At 39.4% G+C, this 17,793-nt stretch overlaps 1 protein-coding gene across 7 annotated transcripts; it reads right to left on the bottom strand.

The window, feature by feature from the left end:
- Positions 1 to 592: 592 nt before the first annotated feature.
- On the bottom strand, positions 593 to 16,789 carry LOC5511223 (N-acetyllactosaminide beta-1,6-N-acetylglucosaminyl-transferase). 7 transcript variants are annotated; one of them, XM_032380536.2, is made up of 5 exons: positions 15,778 to 16,749; positions 6,427 to 6,643; positions 5,602 to 5,701; positions 4,890 to 5,165; positions 593 to 4,012 (listed from the first exon to the last, which is right to left on the bottom strand). In XM_032380536.2, the coding sequence occupies exons 3-5, from the start codon at positions 5,632 to 5,634 to the stop codon at positions 2,960 to 2,962; spliced, it is 1,362 nt and encodes a 453-aa protein (XP_032236427.1). In that variant the 5' UTR covers positions 5,635 to 5,701; positions 6,427 to 6,643; positions 15,778 to 16,749; the 3' UTR covers positions 593 to 2,959. The 7 variants fall into 7 exon arrangements, 6 of the variants coding, with proteins under 6 accessions (XP_032236427.1, XP_032236426.1, XP_048580601.1 ...); XM_032380535.2 differs by having other exon boundaries at positions 5,602 to 5,669; XM_048724644.1 differs by having other exon boundaries at positions 4,890 to 5,096; positions 15,778 to 16,748.
- Between the last annotated feature and the right edge of the window lie 1,004 nt (positions 16,790 to 17,793).

Genomic DNA, 17,793 nt, shown 5'->3' with positions numbered 1-17,793 from the left:
TAGTATGTACGCAGTGTGTTCTCGTGTGTCATGTAATATAAGCTAGTATGTACGCAGTGTGTTCTCGTGTGTCATGTAATATAAGCTAGTATGTACGCAGAGTGTTCTCCTGTGTCATGTAATATAAGCTAGTATGTACGCAGTGTGTTCTCGTGTGTCATGTAATATAAGCTAGTATGTACGAAGTGTGTTCTCGTGTGTCATGTAATATAAGCTAGTATGTACGCAGAGTGTTCTCGTGTGTCATGTAATATAAGCTAGTATGTACGCAGTGTGTTCTCGTGTGCCATGTAATATAAGCTAGTGTGTGCGCAGTGTGTTCTCGTGTGTCATGTAATATAAGCTAGTATGTACGCAGAGTGTTCTCGTGTGTCATGTAATATAAGCTAGTGTGTGCGCAGTGTGTTCTCGTGTGTCATGTAATATAAGCTAGTGTGTGCGCAGTGTGTTATAGTGTGTCATGTAATGTAAGCAAGTATGTACGCAGTGTTTTCTCGTGTGTCATGTAATATAAGCTAGTGTGTACGCAATGTGTTCTCGTGTGTCATGTAATATAAGCTAGTGTGTGCGCATTGTTTTCTCGTGTGTCATGTAAATATAAGCTAGTATGTACGCAGTGTGTTCTCGTGTGTCATGTAATATAAGCTAGTATGTAGGCAGTGTGTTCTCGTGTGTCATGTAATATAAGCTAGTATGTAGGCAGTGTTTTCTCGTGTGTCATGTAATATAAGCTAGTATGTACGCAGTGTGTTCCCGTGTGTCATGTAATATAAGCTAGTATGTACGCAGTGTGTTCTCGTGTGTCATGTAATATAAGCTAGTATGTAGGCAGTGTGTTCTCGTGTGTCATGTAATATAAGCTAGTATGTAGGCAGTGTTTTCTCGTGTGTCATGTAATATAAGCTAGTATGTACGCAGTGTGTTCTCGTGTGTCATGTAATATAAGCTACTATGTACGCAGAGTGTTCTCGTGTGTCATGTAATATAAGCTAGTATGTACGCAGAGTGTTCTCGTGTGTCATGTAATATAAGCTAGTATGTACGCAGTGTGTTCTCGTGTGTCATGTAATATAAGCTAGTATGTACGCAGAGTGTTCTCGTGTGTCATGTAATATAAGCTAGTATGTACGCAGTGTGTTCTCGTGTGTCATGTAATATAAGCTAGTGTGTACGCAGTGTGTTCTCGTGTGTCATGTAATATAAGCTAGTGTGTGCGCAGAGTGTTATAGTGTGTCATGTATTATAAGCTAATATGTACGCAGTGTGTTCTCGTGTGTCATGTAATATAAGCTAGTGTGTACGCAGTGTGTTCCTGTGTGTCATGTAATATAAGCTAGTATGTACGCAGTGTGTTCTCGTGTGTCATGTAATATAAGCTAGTATGTACGCAGTGTGTTCTCGTGTGTCATGTAAGATAAGCTAGTATGTACGCAGTGTGTTCTCGTGTGTCATGTAATATAAGCTAGTATGTACACAGTGTGTTCTCGTGTGTCATGTAATATAAGCTAGTGTGTACGCAGTGTGTTCTCGTTTGTCATGTAATATAAGCTAGTGTGTGCGCAGAGTGTTATAGTGTGTCATGTATTATAAGCTAGTATGTACGCAGTGTGTTCTCGTGTGTCATGTAACATAAGCTAGTATACAAGAATACACTGCGTACATACTAGCTTATATTACACGACACACTATAACACTCTGCGCACATACTAGCTTATATTACATGACACACGAGAACACACTGCGTACACACTAGCTTATATTACACGAAACACGAGAACACACTGCGTACATACTAGCTTATATTACATGACACACTATAACACACTGCGTACATACTAGCTTATACTTTCACACGAGAACACAATGCGTACACACTAGCTTATACTTACATGACACACAAGAACATACTGCGTACATACTAGCTGATATTACATGACACACGAGAACACACTACGTACATACTAGCTTATATTACATGACACACGAGAACACACTGCGTACATACTAGCTTATATTACATAACACACGAAACACACTGCGTACATACTAGCTTATATTACATGACACACAAGAAAACACTGCGTACATACTAGCTTATATTACATGACACACGAGAACACTCTGCGTACATACTAGCTTATACTTACATGACACACGAGAACGCTCTGTGTACATACTAGCTTATATTACATGACACACGAGAACACACTGCGTACATACTAGCTTATATTACATGACACACGAGAACACACTGCGTACATACTAGCTTATATTACATGACACACGAGAACACACTGCGTACATACTAGCTTATACTTACATGACACACGAGAACACACTGCGTACACACTAGCTTATATTACATGACACATGAGAACACACTGCGTACATACTAGCTTATATTACATGACACACGAGAACACACTGCGTACATACTAGCTTATATTACATGACACACGAGAACACACTGCGTACATACTAGCTTATATTACATGACACACGAGAACACACTGCGTACATACTAGCTTATATTACATGACACACGAGAACACACTGCGCACACACTAGCTTTTACATACATGACACACGAGAACACACTGCGTACATACTAGCTTATATTACTTATATTATATTATGTAATATAAGCTAGTATGTACGCAGGGTTTCCCAGTGTGCCCTAGCACTAACATACACACAATGGCACCTGTCTGGTCAAAAAGGGACGTTATGCCATGCTGATAAGTCCTAATAAGGACGAAACAGCTGTCCATGGTTGCCGAACTGCACGGGTAATAGACTGTGCTAGCGACTGCTGCCAATACGTGTATGCCAGTGTGCGTTCAAAGGTCACTCCTAAAATAAGAGGAGATCTTGTATGGGCAGATTCCTAACTGGTAGATCTTGCTTGGTTGCTTAGCAAACATTATTTCAGTTCCTGAAGTCTCATACGCGGCTCGGTCTAACTCGGTCTGCCCCTTGTCCCCATTGGATATCGGCGCCTTAGCAGTGACTCGAGCATACATTTCAACAGATCACTACTGAACTCGAACGGTATTTTGTTCACAAACAACTTCCGGTTGTTCCCCTCGCTTAACACCCACGTAAGGTCCCGTATGTCGATCCAGCAGATATTTCTGACGTAGCGACCAGCACAATAACCAGGCCTCCAGCGCTTTACCCGCGCAATGCATTCTGGTTGTTGGCCGTGAATACCGCCCGGGGTGGCCTGGTCATACTGCAGGGTCGCGAAGAAAATTTCGTCAGCGGCAAACACGTCTTCCAGCCACTTTAGCAAATCCCTGGCAACTTTGTCGCGTAAGACGAACTCCGTGAACTTTCTAGTGAGTATTCCATGTACGGAGCCCTTTCTGATGATCAAACCATGAGGTGGAGGGGATTTTCTAAGCAATTTTTGTCCATGGCGGACAAACTCGACCCGATGCACGTTATAAGCTGGCATCTCAATGCTCTCGATGTTGTTGAGTCCGTGGAGACTCTTGAGAACCCTGACTATCTCCATGTTGTTATAGAGTGGAAAATCCTGCCCCACTAAGTTGATATAGTATTTCCATTTGAAAGTTTGAAGCTCTGTCATACAGCTTAGTTCAGCCTTCACAAGGGAAATCTCGCCCCATTTCACGTTCACGCGAGTTTTCGCGATGAACACGTTCGGCAGGCACGCAACCATTCGCTGGGCTGCATCAACAAAATATGAGTTTGTCTTTTTGTCGATATGGATGCAGTAATAGTTCTGAGGCATGTAAAGAGCTTGGAGTAAGCGCTCAAACAAGGGAAGCCCTTTGTAAATTAATATGCCGTAAGCTATCGGAAAATCCAGTTCAGTACGTGTTGGGGTGGGGTGGGGGTAAAATGCACGTATTTGATGGCAGGATTCGTCCCTGTATTTGTCGAAGATGTCGCCGTCTGATTGTGAGTTTTGGAGGCGATATCCACCATCTGAGGGGCGCGTTGATCCGTGAATTAGAGATTGGCAGCGTGCCCATGCTGTTGACTTGATAATAGAATAATATTGTGAGCAATCCTTGAATTCTTTTGATTGCAAAAAAAGCGTTCTGTACCACGCTAGTCACGATAGTGACTGTCCATGGTTGTAGTCAAGTAGTCACGATAGTGACACTTCATTCGTCCAGTCTTCCTCTAGGCTTGGTTTCAAGCCGTGGCGATTTCGGTGCGCCTACACGATCTTCTCCCATCCCTGTGGTAGAGCAGTGCGCGACGTAACCACGGCTGGAAACCTAACCTAGTTTCCCCTGAATCCACAGAAATGCCTCCTCTGTAGGCTAGTGTTGTGCAAATGTTTGTTTAGGGATGGCTATGAACACATTACATACTTATCCCGTCAAAAAAACACCTCCCTCATGTGCACTACATGGCCAAAGGCGTTGGCACTTGCACGAAAAGTTCTACTGGAGGCAAAAGGAAAAGGTGGAGAAAAAGGAAAAGGGAAAGGTTATAGAGACTGGGAAGCATAAGTGAACAAAGCAGAGCCATCTGGTATATAGCTAACATTTTCTGATTTGCATGAAAAAATAAACCGTGGTCACCACGTGTCCTGTACATCAATAAATGCATAAACTAAATCAGCGACAATTAGGTGAGATGTGTGGGCAATATTACAATAAATCACTTCAGGGCTATTTCTTAAGTGGATTTTGGCCTTGTAGTGCTGCACCATCCCTGAGCCAGCACCAAGTTCTACTCTGATACTTAGCAATGTCCCGTGATTCCCCTCCCGTTTTCACCCCTGCCACCAGCCTCTACTCATACCACACCCACTATCCCCTTTTTATGCCCTCTTTCACCCTAGGTGCCCTGGTACGAATACCCGTTTTTAACCAACAACTTCAACTCTGAGCAACAGGACTTACATTTGGACGGAGTGAGTAACTGATGGTTCGCCCACTGGTATGAACGGTGCTCGCAACTGGTCTGGACGTCGCATCTCGCAATGCAAACACGCTGAGAATGAAACATCCGAGACCAAACAAGACGACCACACTGAATTGCGCGTAGCGTGGCGCGAACACACTTAGGGGAAGTGAGGAATCAAAATGAAAGCTTTGTATCTCTGACATCTGGGAAAACAACACAGGAATCATTTGAACAAAAGCGTCAGGTTCTTTTAGCTTTCTTCGTGGGTAACGCTAGAAAATAAAAAATAAAATAAAAACTGAAAAAGGTGCTAGAAAGTATAATCGAAACTACTTATTTCTCCTTCTTTATTTTTTTTATCTCTACAGCTGTACACTCCACAAACGATTCTCAAGATATTTATTTTGTACAGGTAAGTCTTGCTATAAGATCGTTAACTTTAGTGTTCGTCCGTTATAACGGGGGTTAACATTTAGTCAGTTACTTTTGATAACAACGATGTGTCCGTTGGTAATAGCGGGTTTAGCAGTAGGGAGCGAGTTACTTTCAGTTATTAAAGCAACGTTATTAAGTTGTTAGTAACGTGGTTTACGTAATGTGGAGGTGTCTATAAGATGACGAGGATTCCGTGATAGCGGAATGTCCATAAGACGAGATTTGACTGAAAAGATCTATACAGTAGAACCTATGGTACGGTATATAACGGACCTTCATTAAGTGGTTATCCCTCATAACGGGCATTTCCACAGTTCCGGTTTGAAGATTTCTCAGGCAAACTATATAAATAAAGCCTCCATTAAGCGGGCACCTTCATAATAGAAACAGTTATCAGTACTGAGTGTGCCCGTCAACCGAGCTGCACTATGCTATCTGGTATCATGAACAAAGCGACGGGTTTTCTTCTTGAAATGATCCACTTGTTACTTTTTTACTTTTACATAAATTTAAACAGGTATTATACACCATTACTTCTTCGCCCTTAGGGTTCCTCTGTACCCCCCCCCCCCCCCCCCCTTCACTAACATTAGGAAACAAGGACATAATATCCTTACTGTTTTTAGAGTTCTTTCCCTTCACGACTCCTTTTCTTTTCTTCTATGTGCTCTTTTTTCACTCCCAAAACACTAGACGAATATTAGCATCTCTATTCATAGATTTGCATAAACCCTCACGGCTGAGTAAACCAGCTAACATAACCACAATCCAAGATATAACGCATCGTGTTATCCTGACTTCTTTTTGAACAGTTACACATTTAGCAGCTAATGTTCAGATCAGAACAACAAAATTGACAATAACGCTTTTTTTAGCCTCTAGTACCCAAGGATAGAATATGCTTATCATCTTATAATGACATAACAAAAATGAATATTCAAGGCAATCAAACTCCCTTTCAAATTTACAAAACACAATAGAAAAACAGTATTGGGTTTTAAAATTGTAATAAACAATAAAAGTGAATTTAGCTGGAATTTAGCTTTTATCAAGATATCGTAAAAGGACCCTTAATAAGGATTCAAACAGGATACGTACCGCCATAAATCCTTTGTGGCAAAGTAAAGCAATCGGCAAGTAATCCTGCTGGAATTTATCCAATTGTACTGAAGCTTTAATAGAGAAATCTGTTTGGTAATTGCTGTGGATTTTGCCGTGTTTCTACTGTATTAAAATGTCCACAAAGCTGCTGGTGGTTTAACGTTATGAAAGTGGGATCCCTTTGTTTTTCTTCTTCTTGGAAGTTAGAGGTCGCCTGGAAACGAGAGCAAGATTGGCTGAGGTGAGTGTGTGTTTGGATGGGGGGTGGGGGGTGGGGGGGAGGACAGATGGACACACATCGCTTATTGGGGAATTATATATAATAGAACATGGACCAGATCCCAATAAATTTCTAATAAGTATTAAATTAAGTTATTTTTTATGCAGAAGCCTTCGTGGATTTGTGTAGCAATAACTTTTTGTGTTGCTGTTTTTTAAGGGTAATTTATGAAGTAGTGAAAGACCTCTATTGTTGCCATACTAAATTCGACCTTTTCGTTTCGCTCTATACACTCTATTTGTTCCTTTTTTCCTCTGAAATGTCGGACTTATAGTAAAAAATACTGTCCATCCTCGATCTCTGCTTTGCATAATTCACGCCGTCGCTTTTTCTGATCTGGGTGAATGTAGGGTCTCTTATAGCGCTCTGTTTCTTCCTCGAGCTGGTGATTGCTCGGCCTTAATTTTGTTAGTGCAATTCTATGTTTATTATTGGTGACTTGGCGGAGATAGTCCCCCATGGCAAAGATTGTCTTAAAGTTCTTAATAAATTTCCTTAAATTTCATTTTTGAATGGAGTTCTGTTTTACATCAGAGTTCTTGTGCGTTACCAGGATTGGTCGAAGGGTGGTGGGCAGTCATAGGTCTCTATGGAAAAAGCAGAGTATTTCATATTCCTTAATAAGAAATAACCCACGTTTGGCATCCAAGGTGGGAGGGGGGGGGGGGGGGGGGGGTGCGCAGGCACCCTGCGCACCCCTGGTACGTTCCTGGAGTTCACCTCTGATATCCATTTCTGGAACTCATAAATACAAAAAACCAAAATAGTCGTGTTCGTGAACCAGAAGAATGAATACAATACACCAAAAACTGTTTTTGGTGTATGGATTTCATTTCTGGAGCTCAATATCTTGGAGTCTCTGCCTGGTTATAAAACCGTCATCGAGTCCAGAAGAAATGGCCCACTCTTTGGTGGCCAAAGGGGATTGGTACCTACCCCCAACACCCTCTTATTGGGGATTGGTACCTACCTCCAACACCCTCTTAGATACGCGCAAGCAGGAGACTCTCGCCAACTCGAATATCCGGTAACACGAAGCTTGATGAACTTTTGGATTTTATGGTGATGAACTCTACGATTTGGCGATTCTATAGTGCCCTCTGAGGCACCCCTAGATACGCTCCTGTTGGAGTGTTTATGCACTGGGGAAGGGTGGGGCAGAAGCAAGAGGTGCAAGAGGTGTAGATAACGATTTGTGCGCCGGACAGAGAAGAAACAGCCAAACATGATATAAATAAGTTCAGTATATTTTGGTAATAAGTAATATATACGTAACGGTATTCTAATTCGTTGTATCTGTCATAATAAATTAAACTACATCTGAATTCAAAAATATATATTTTCGATACCTCTCCCTCATTAATCGTTTTTGGTTACATATTGGGTCTCCTATAATGTACTGGATTCATTCCTTTATCTCAACGGATGATTTTGCAGTTTTACTTCCATAGCTAGACACCTCAAGCATCTTTTCTCATACATCTTCGGTAATGACGTCATATCCGGTATTTGTCATATCTGCAAAAGTTTCGCCATATTTGGTATTTGCTGTTTGTTGGGTCATGACGTCATATCTGTTGACAGCTGTATAGGGGGGTCTCTGTTGAGAAAATAATATTTTCGTTAATAATTTAGCTTCTTCATCATTTTTGATGCGGTAAAAAATTCCCATAATCATATTAGTTGACGAAATACATCGCGCAAAAAGTTGCACACACAAGAGTATATGAAAAATCGAAAAAGCTATGACATACAAAAATTCTGCTTTTTATACTTGATAGAAACAAGTTCACAGGTAGACTAATATGTCATCAGATGTTATATCTGTATATCCCATTGATGAATTTTCATGCGCGCTCATTGGTCAATACAGGTCACCTGTGCATTTTCACAGGGAAAAAAAAAAACAGGCGAAAACGTCCAGTCAGTCTTTATTTCTATCAGAAGAATGGTCATATCATCACTTTCAATATTAGAATTTATCAATTATAACGGTATCCTGCGATGCTATGGTGATATCTTTTACCCCTCAAAAATGAATTATACATCGTACCTCGATCTAAGAAATTGAAGTGTTGTTTTATAGTGAAAGGTACATGGTTTACCATTGAAAGAAGCCAATTGACATTGTCTTCACATCAAAATAACTATTTATAGCCTTCTTAAGTATATAGTCAGACCTCAAGCATCGCTCTTATTTCTCCAGTAAATACTTCTTCTCAACTTCTTATTTTTGTCATGTTTTTATAATTATTTATACTAAAACATTACCTGTTTTCTTGACTTTTTGAAAGACCTGTTTGAACTTCGTCTCCTGACACACCGGTAATACAAGCATGGAGAGCGGCCTTTGACAGGTAAATGCTGCGTTTCCTCCCCTTCGTTTCTCATGTTATCTAGATCTTCTGTTTTGTCTGTTTCTCGAAATCCCCAATTAGCACTAGAAACTGGGTAAAATACCGCCAAAACTATGAACACTGAGGCTAAAAACGCCAGTACCTCTGGTTTCATGTTTGTTTTCAGTTATGAGTTATGCTTGTTCAAAGATGAACACTCAACACTCCACTTTGAGTCTATCTACTTTTCTCTACTTTGCCTTTTGTATATATACCAATCAAACCTTGTTAGACACGCGTCATCTCAGTTAAACACGAGGTCTTTAGCGGTTATTCAAAGAAGTGGGTAAAATTGTATTTCTAACGTCTGCTATTTACTGAATAGCCAAACTATTAAAGTACATTAACGCCGTACCGTTTACGCAGTTTTGTCGTCAGAAACTCCTACTAGAGCCCCCAAAACACTTACCCGGAAAAAAACAGTATCAATAATGGGTTACACTCATAATGGTAGCATTACGCATAGGCCACGTTTTAAACCCTGCTCTGTTAGCCCATTCTGCACAGGTGCACCCATAGACTTTTCCTTTTGGTTCGTTTTGCCTTCTTCTCTTAAACACTTCCCAATTAATCAAGTGATTAAGTCTAAATTAAAATGCTCGCTGTCCATTTAGAAGTGCAACACCACGTGCGGTAATTACTTTTCCTGCGTTGAATTTTTGTATCGTAAATACCGGACATGGGTGCTTGGATAGTGATCGAAGTAATGGCTAAGGGTAATTGTTGCTTTAGAATTTTCAAGAAGGCATTTTAAAAGGCCTTAGGCCTTAGCGCCAGTTTAGTTTGGAGTAAATGAGGCCAAGTTAAAGAATGAGCTAAAATAGAAGCTCAGGATAAGGCTTGTCTTTAAAAATTAAGAATTTCAACTATTATGTCGTCGACGCCATACTCATTTCGAATTTAGACTAATCTTTAAAAGCCATACTCATTTCGAATTTAGGCTAATCTTTAAAAGAAAAATCTCTCTTGAAAACTTCAGTAGTGTGCTAACTATCCTATAAATTTAAACTGTGTAGTAATCGAGATTAAACTCAAATTGTCCCTTGTTATAAATTCCTTAACCCAAAAAGCTTCTCAAAACATAAAACTTTTTAAGATTAAAGTGATATTTACTTGAATGGAGTTTTAAATTCCCTTGAACACGTTTCTATGTTTATGTATAATTTAGAACAAACAAGGTTTAATATGTTACATAACAATTTAGTCTCATAAATATTTTGACACCGCTTTTTTATTATAGAACAGGAGTTCAAAAAGGGTTAGAGAAAGTCCACCTGTTGAACTTAGCGAGAGAGCTAAACAATTATGAATTATTTATTGATCGTTATAATGGACTTCTGAAAGAATTAATGTTTTTTTCCCGATTCATTTTCTCTTGAGCGCGCGCATAAAAAAGATTCACACTCTCGGCTCGACAGTTGTGCGCGCGCAATAGGACTTGCGCGAGCCGGCATTCTCTTCCCGGCGTCGTGGATCCTAAACCTAATATTATATTAGCAACAACAATCGTGTATATGGCGCCAGCATTCTTGAGGAAACCTGGCGAAAATAGCTAGAATTACGATTCACTCCTTATACCCTTAATATCATCAAACGTTTTACAGTACAGTTGTACAGTGTGTACGTATCACACCATACACCAAAAACTGGAATTCGACTCTGCCAAATTTTCGTCTTTAATAAGACTTCTTCAGTCTGCCCTGAAGAAGTCTTATTAAACACGAAAATTTGTCGAATTCCAGTTTTTGGTGTATTGTATTCGTTGTTCTGGTACGAGATCACGACAGTTTGGGCTTTTTTATTCTATACGTATCACACCATATATAAATCGTATCTACTTATGATTGTCATACTTATCATCATCGGCGTACTTTTACCTGGCAAGATTAACATAAATTGTTTTCTAGAGCTCTGTAGCGAATTTTCTCTTGCCTCTTTAAAAAAGTTCTTCGCCATTTCCGCCTAAAAGTCGCAAAGCGTGATCTTTTTATATTCTAGTTGCGACGAGATGAGATGCCATGCGCAGAGAAAGTCTGTCTTCCTCCACAGTAGTTATTTCTTAAACTTTTACGAGGTGGTTGCGTCGAGAAGGGAAAATCAAGGCACACTTTGTTTGTTAAACGGTAATCTTCAGAAGAGAAATTCAAAATTTTCAAAACGTCGCTGTAAGGCGTACCTAATAGCAAGCTCCGAGTGGGGCATTTTCTGATCTCAAAACGCTTCTTACCGCTTAACCCATTTTCAATCGTTTTTAGAAAGAATAGCCATTTCTCTTAACTTTTTTAATTATATTTTTTTATCTGGAAGAGGAAATGGAACAAATGCCATGCCCAAAAAATAAGGAAGAAACAATGTCCTCTGTACTGCTAAATGTGAGTCCAAAAGCGTATGCTTTGCTGCGGTATATACCTTAAACCATTCCCTATTGCCTCCTTCTTTAGCAAGAAAACAGACTCCTACTACTCAAGTCATTACCGGAAAGCGCCACCTATGGATGCTTGTGATGTTGGGCGGTATTGTTTTGAGGTTTTGCTGTTCACATGTTGAAAAGGTTTATTGTAATAGTCATGCAGAACTTTCAATTGGGCCGACCCCGTGACGGCAAACGAGGACATTTTTCAGGTGCTCAGGGAAAATAGAATTTCAACTATTATGTCGTCGACGCCATACCCATTTCGAATTTAGACTCCTAGTAAAAATTAGTCAGGATAGTCGAGAGTCATAGCTCAGGATAAGTCTTTAAAAATTAAAAATTTCAACTATTATGTCGTCTACGCCATACTCATTTCGAATTTAGACTAGTCTTTAAAAGCCATACTCATTTCGAATTTAGGCTAGTCTTTAAAAGAAAAATCTCTCACAAAAACTTCAGTAGTGTGCTAACTATCCTATAAATACCCACGAAAACGTGCATTTAGTTTTATTTATTATTTGTGAATGTAAGAAAACGAACACTCAATCTTATTCATTATAAATAAAAAATGTCCATGGAAATCTCGTCACCGATCTATACATTTCAACTCATTTTTGTTTTAAGAAAAATCATAATCAAAATTTAAAATGAATGAAGAAAAATGTCTGAATCGACCCGGGATGTTTATCTGTTCTATACGGTATTCGATAACCGGGTAAAAATTTTATATACAAATCCGCCCGCATTTGCTGCTCATTAGAACATTGAACTTAAGATCATTTTAACCACAGAGAAGTAATGAATATTTTTCTATAAAAGCACTCACGAATGGGCAGGTGATAGATGGCGATTTAGTTAATGCCCCTCGCCTCTGCTCTTTAGACGTCTTTTATGAGTTCCAACAGAGAGGACGAAAAAACTATCGCGTCTCTTTTCTTACAATTGTAATATTAAATCAATTATATATTTTTTTGGCGTCGATCTTTGTTGGAGGTTAAGGAATTTACCACTCCCGAGGGTAGGGGGTTGAGGGGTCATATAATAATTGTTTCTTCACCCGGATAGCTTTTCCTAGTTAAAAACTTTATCAAAACCAGCCATTTAGTCGAAATTGTGATCAAAGCGAGTTTTGAGGCAGAAATAGTGCTGTACTGACTCTAGCCAATCAGAATCGATTTTTAAAACAACGAGTGGAGCGCATGAGACCAAAATCAAAACAAGCACAGGCAATGAAGGAACAGGATTATCGCTTGTGACTTTCCCTCCAGAAAAAAAAAGCTATTAATAAAGAATCTGATTAATTGGTGTTGCCCTCTTAGCCAACCAAGTAATGCCATGTTTGTCAAAATGTTTAAATAAAAAGGCTGTTACACGAGCTATACTCGCCAAAACCCAAAACGGCCGTGATTTCCGTAATTGTTGTTATGCTTTTCTACTTTAGCTTTCGTACTAAAAAATACAGTTTGTTGTGAGATGTCCTTGATTGGCGTCAAAAGTTGTTGTCAGAAACTCCAAATCGCGGCAGTCTGACGCAGAATGGATCCAAAGGTTCACAGATATTTCAAGTAAATTCTTCTGTAAAAACATTTTTATTTTATCATGTCCTGAGGTGTTTATGACCTGCTTTATAAAGTGGAACCTCGTATGACGATACTGACAATTGGCCTAAAAACCGCGTCGTTTACATCTAGAAATATTACACTCGAGATTATTTCCCATATATACTCTATTTTACCGTTTTTCGGACACGAAAACATGATCATTGATCGTTATGCCGAAACTAACGTCATATCGAGTATTATAAAATTGAGATTATTTTTGTATCGCATATCATTATAACGAGGTCCAACTTTATTTTGTGCGCCAACAGGTGATGTGATGGTTCTTGGTTCTCTTAAGTAGATTGTAAATAGATTGTGTTCTATGAGTTTGCATGCATTAGGTCTTGTTGCAGGGAACGGATTAAACGACTCCACGAGATTCCGTGCTTTTAGGCCTATTCACATCCATAACTTGTCCTTTGAAAAAATCTTTTTTATTTATGTCACAGTGATAGAAACTGGAAGCGATCTATCACACAAGTGGTTTTTACGATGTGGGTGATTAACGTTAATCGGAGATGTCTGTTATCGTTGTTATTTCTTGAGTTGAGCTTTTATCCCTTTGAGTGCTGCCAACATCAGAAGTAAAAAAATCGTTGTTATCGTCTAGTAGATCCTCTGTAAATTGCACCTATAAAAAAGAATGCTATTACTAATATATTCCAACTCTTCTAGAGATGTATTGGAGTTTCTTTCCTGTGAACAATCTCCCTTAAGGCAATAGTTTTTCTTCTCAGCCATCAATCGATGATTGAGTCTACCACAGCGTCACACTCCCTGTTATGCTTTCATTCTAGATAATTTCCTGAAACTATTGTCGCAAATACAAACTGCTTTTCCGCGTGATCTTGTTGTTTTGTAGTGGATTAGGCGTGGGAAGGGGAGTTGGGGTGTTAATGTGTGTGTAGGACGGGATGTGTGTTGAGGGGTGGGGGTGGGGGGATATGTAGGGTGGGGGTGGGGGTGGGGACGGGATGCGAGTGGAGGGGGTGGGGGTGGGTCTGTTTTGAGGGGGTGGGTTGGGATGTGTGTTTTGAGGGGGTAGGGGTTGGGGATTGGTGTGTGTGGAGGTTGGGGGGGGGGAGTGGGGATTGGTGTGTGTGGAGGGGTTGGTGGTGGTTATGGTTAAGGTGCATTAGGTGCGAAAGGGTAGGACAGAAAGGAAAAGGATGCGAGGGATAAGCGACTAGAAAATAGATACCAGCGGCAATGTTTATGGATGCACTATCGCCACACATGAAGAGAACGAATGGGAAAAACAAATTTCAAACCACACATGATATATAACCTGCTTTAACAACCCTCACCTCTAGGGTCATATCTCACGCATTTCCAAGTAGATAGATTAGATATATCAGTATTTTCATCTCTGATACCTGAACATTGTTTAATCTTAATCGAACTGGTGGGTTTTGTATTGAGAAATATAATAAAAACATATTGACGATTGTTATGGAAGCTGTTAGCTGAAAATATGAGCAAAAATACAAACGCACACAATAATACTACCCGCAAAAACACGCATTGATAGGGCGTATAAACAAATGCTTTGGTTTCTACGTATTCGATTCCCTAGTTTTATTTTTGCCATGTTTTTTTTTCTTTTTTGCCGCATCCTTTTCTCGTTTCTACTTACGGCTATTTAAGTGGTCTTTAAGAAGTCGTTTTATGGGGTGATCAAATTATATGCGGGCAATCTGAGCGATAAGACGACTTATTACAAGCTAAGCCTCAAGCCAAGTTGCTATTAGTTTCGGTGATATCGTTGGCGGGAGAGAGCTTATTAACTTCAGTGGTCAGTAGTTTATGCCTGGTTAAGAATAAATGAGTAAAGCATTTTTTATGTAGATATACTAATGTGTATGAAAAAAGAACTTGCCTCACGTATTAGGGCTAAAAGCTTTTTTTTAGTAATTGTTCCAGTGTTAAATAGAGGTAGTTTTATAGTACTGGATTGACAATGGATATCATGGACAGCTTTTAGTAAGCTAGCGTATTTAGACAGGTATCAGGTGAAAGAATACGTTAAGCGGGAATTCTCCAAAGTTACCGCTACTTGTATCGTCAAAAGTGATATGGTAGGTTAATGATATAGGTAGATAAACCATTTCAATTCGAGAAGTCTATATATTACTTACAAGGCAATGACTTCCTCCGTTAAACACTTCTCTTTCTTATAGAAACCGCTAGACCTGAGACCTACGGCTGCGTCAAACTCTTAACTCCTACAACACGCTTTCCTGCTCTCAACTAACACAGTATGGCCACTCTATTCCCTACATTATTTCATCACGGCATAATGCATTATTTATTGTATATATGTAACGGATGGATATCTTGCTGGTAGTACTAAAATAATAGTAAAAAATAATCATGGTAGAATTTCGGCGCTTGGTTAAAGAATTCCTCAGTGACGAACTCTAAGGATAGCCATGTGATGTAAAGCACTCGTTTGACAGTGTGTTTCGGTTATGATTTTAATTATGGGCTATTATCAAGTAAAATAAGCTCACAATCTAGCGAAGTTAAATAGCTAATTGTCGGGTTTAGAAAAAAACCGCGAGTTATGGAAACTTCGAGTTTTGTTTTTTTGCAACTTTTACTACCCAATCCAAAACATATTCGGTAAAGTATGGGCCTAGAGCGAAAAAAAATCACCTTTTTTTCGACTCTTTTTCTCTCTGAAGACCTTCGGCGTCGTCTTGTACATCTTGCCATCAGACAGACTTCACGAAATGGGCTCTTCTTTGCTATTACTTTTGTCTTTTGTTCTATCATAGCGTTCTCTGAATCGACACCGTATCCTTCATTGCCTTGATCCCAAACTGGGTCTTCTTGTGAAGCCACGACATTTCGAAATAAAACAAATGCAAAAAGCACGAATACGCACTTTACAGAGACAGACATCGCGACGAACTGCATCTAACGAAGAGCAGTGCTGTTCTTTTAAGGAACCCCGTAGGAACTCAATGAGTAAGGTTTACTCGTCGGCCTACGTATAGGTCGTTCTATTATGACAAATAGCCACTTATATTTCGAGCTTCAAGAATTCTATTTAAATCGACTTGTGACGAAGGTAATTGTGTTGATTTTATCAACTCCGCTCTGACCAGTCAGGAAGTCTAATCAATGCTGCACGCGGGCTGCCCTTCAATGGTTAATGACCCAATTAAAGGCGATTACGAAAGCATACTGATATAAATCAACGTATTATAACCTTGTTGACATTGTTTTGTCCCAAGCGACAGTTTTGATGGTCCGTTTTCCGTCAAACTATAGAGATTGCCAACTATCGTGTTTCCGAGCTCAAAAGAATTCCCTCTTCAGGTGGTCTACAATCATGAACCCAGCAACTTTTTACCGGTTCTTTATCGATTCGCAAACTAAACGACTCCAAACATGTTTTTAAAACCCAAATCAGTCAAACTAAGAATGTCAGTTGACGGCGGGAAATAGCTCAATTTAAGGCATTCATTGACTGGCGATTGTTTGCCATTTTATGCTTTCGTCGCGAAGATCGGGTGGTATATTTGGCAGCAGTTGCGTTTCCCGCGCGAAATGGCGTATCCGCGCCATCTACTCTTGACTGCCTGATGGACGAACTTCCCGCCATCTGCTTACGATAGACTTGCAAGTCGGTGAATAGCCTTTCCTTGGTCACTTTCTTTAATAAAAGAAAAAAACAAGAAGGGTTGTAATAATAACATTCAAACATTTAAAACAAATATTACCATCTTTTAGAGGCGGATTATACTAGAACAGAAATAAGAAACTTGTCAAAAAAGCCCTGTTGGGGTTTTTGTAACATTCAGATCAGGAATTATATTTTTCATAAAGGAATAAAAAGGCTTGTACCAATAATCATAACATATATACTTTTTTAAGTGTGAAATGATAATAGCACTTCTCTCTTTCGATGCTAAAGTTTGAATAGCGTTTCACCAGGAGTCAGAAATATAGAATAAATAGCCGTAAGTGTTGGGAGAACACAAAAAAAAAGCGCTAGAATGTAATGTTATTTGTAATATAATAAATTGGTAATTTGTAAAGATTGGCTTGAGCTAGCTAAAATATCGATTTTTCCCAAAGTACAACCAGAATTTAAGAATACAAGACATGAAGGCTCTTTAACCAGATATAGTACCTACTCCCCGTAAAGGGCACACACAAAAAAAACACCGCCAATTTCCCCGGAATAAAGCACAAATACCCCCATACGTAGACAACTTGTCTTTATTGGTACAGATGGCCTTTCATCTAATTAAAGGATTGTGTCTATGTAGCTTATCTGAGTTAATAGAATGCATCAAACCTTTAAGGTGCGACGTTCTCGCGAGCAATAGATGTATCACGCCCTATATCCCTTCATATGAAAAGGAAATTTGTGAGCTTTTACAGATGTAGTTTACGTTTCGCTTGCGGCGTATTATTTTTTAGTATTCTATGCTTAAAATGGAAGATTATTGCTTTGTCTGATGATTTATTACCCCACTCTTGGCGAAAGCTGAAGCAAGTGGGATAAATTTTGCTTCAAGGACTATTTAAAACTGCCAAGAATACTTTGCTACAGAAAACTTGCCCCTGCTCTGAATGTAACAAACATTGGCTCCATCGAATATGGTTTAAGGAAAATCAAGTCTTTTAACGAAACCTCTAAATTCACGGACAGGGGCG

Source organism: Nematostella vectensis, chromosome 3 (genome assembly GCF_932526225.1).
Source record: "Nematostella vectensis chromosome 3, jaNemVect1.1, whole genome shotgun sequence".
In the NCBI taxonomy this organism is placed as follows: Eukaryota; Metazoa; Cnidaria; class Anthozoa; order Actiniaria; family Edwardsiidae; genus Nematostella; species Nematostella vectensis.
Note: the sequence above shows the minus strand (reverse complement) of the source record. Positions and strands in the feature narration are given on the sequence as shown.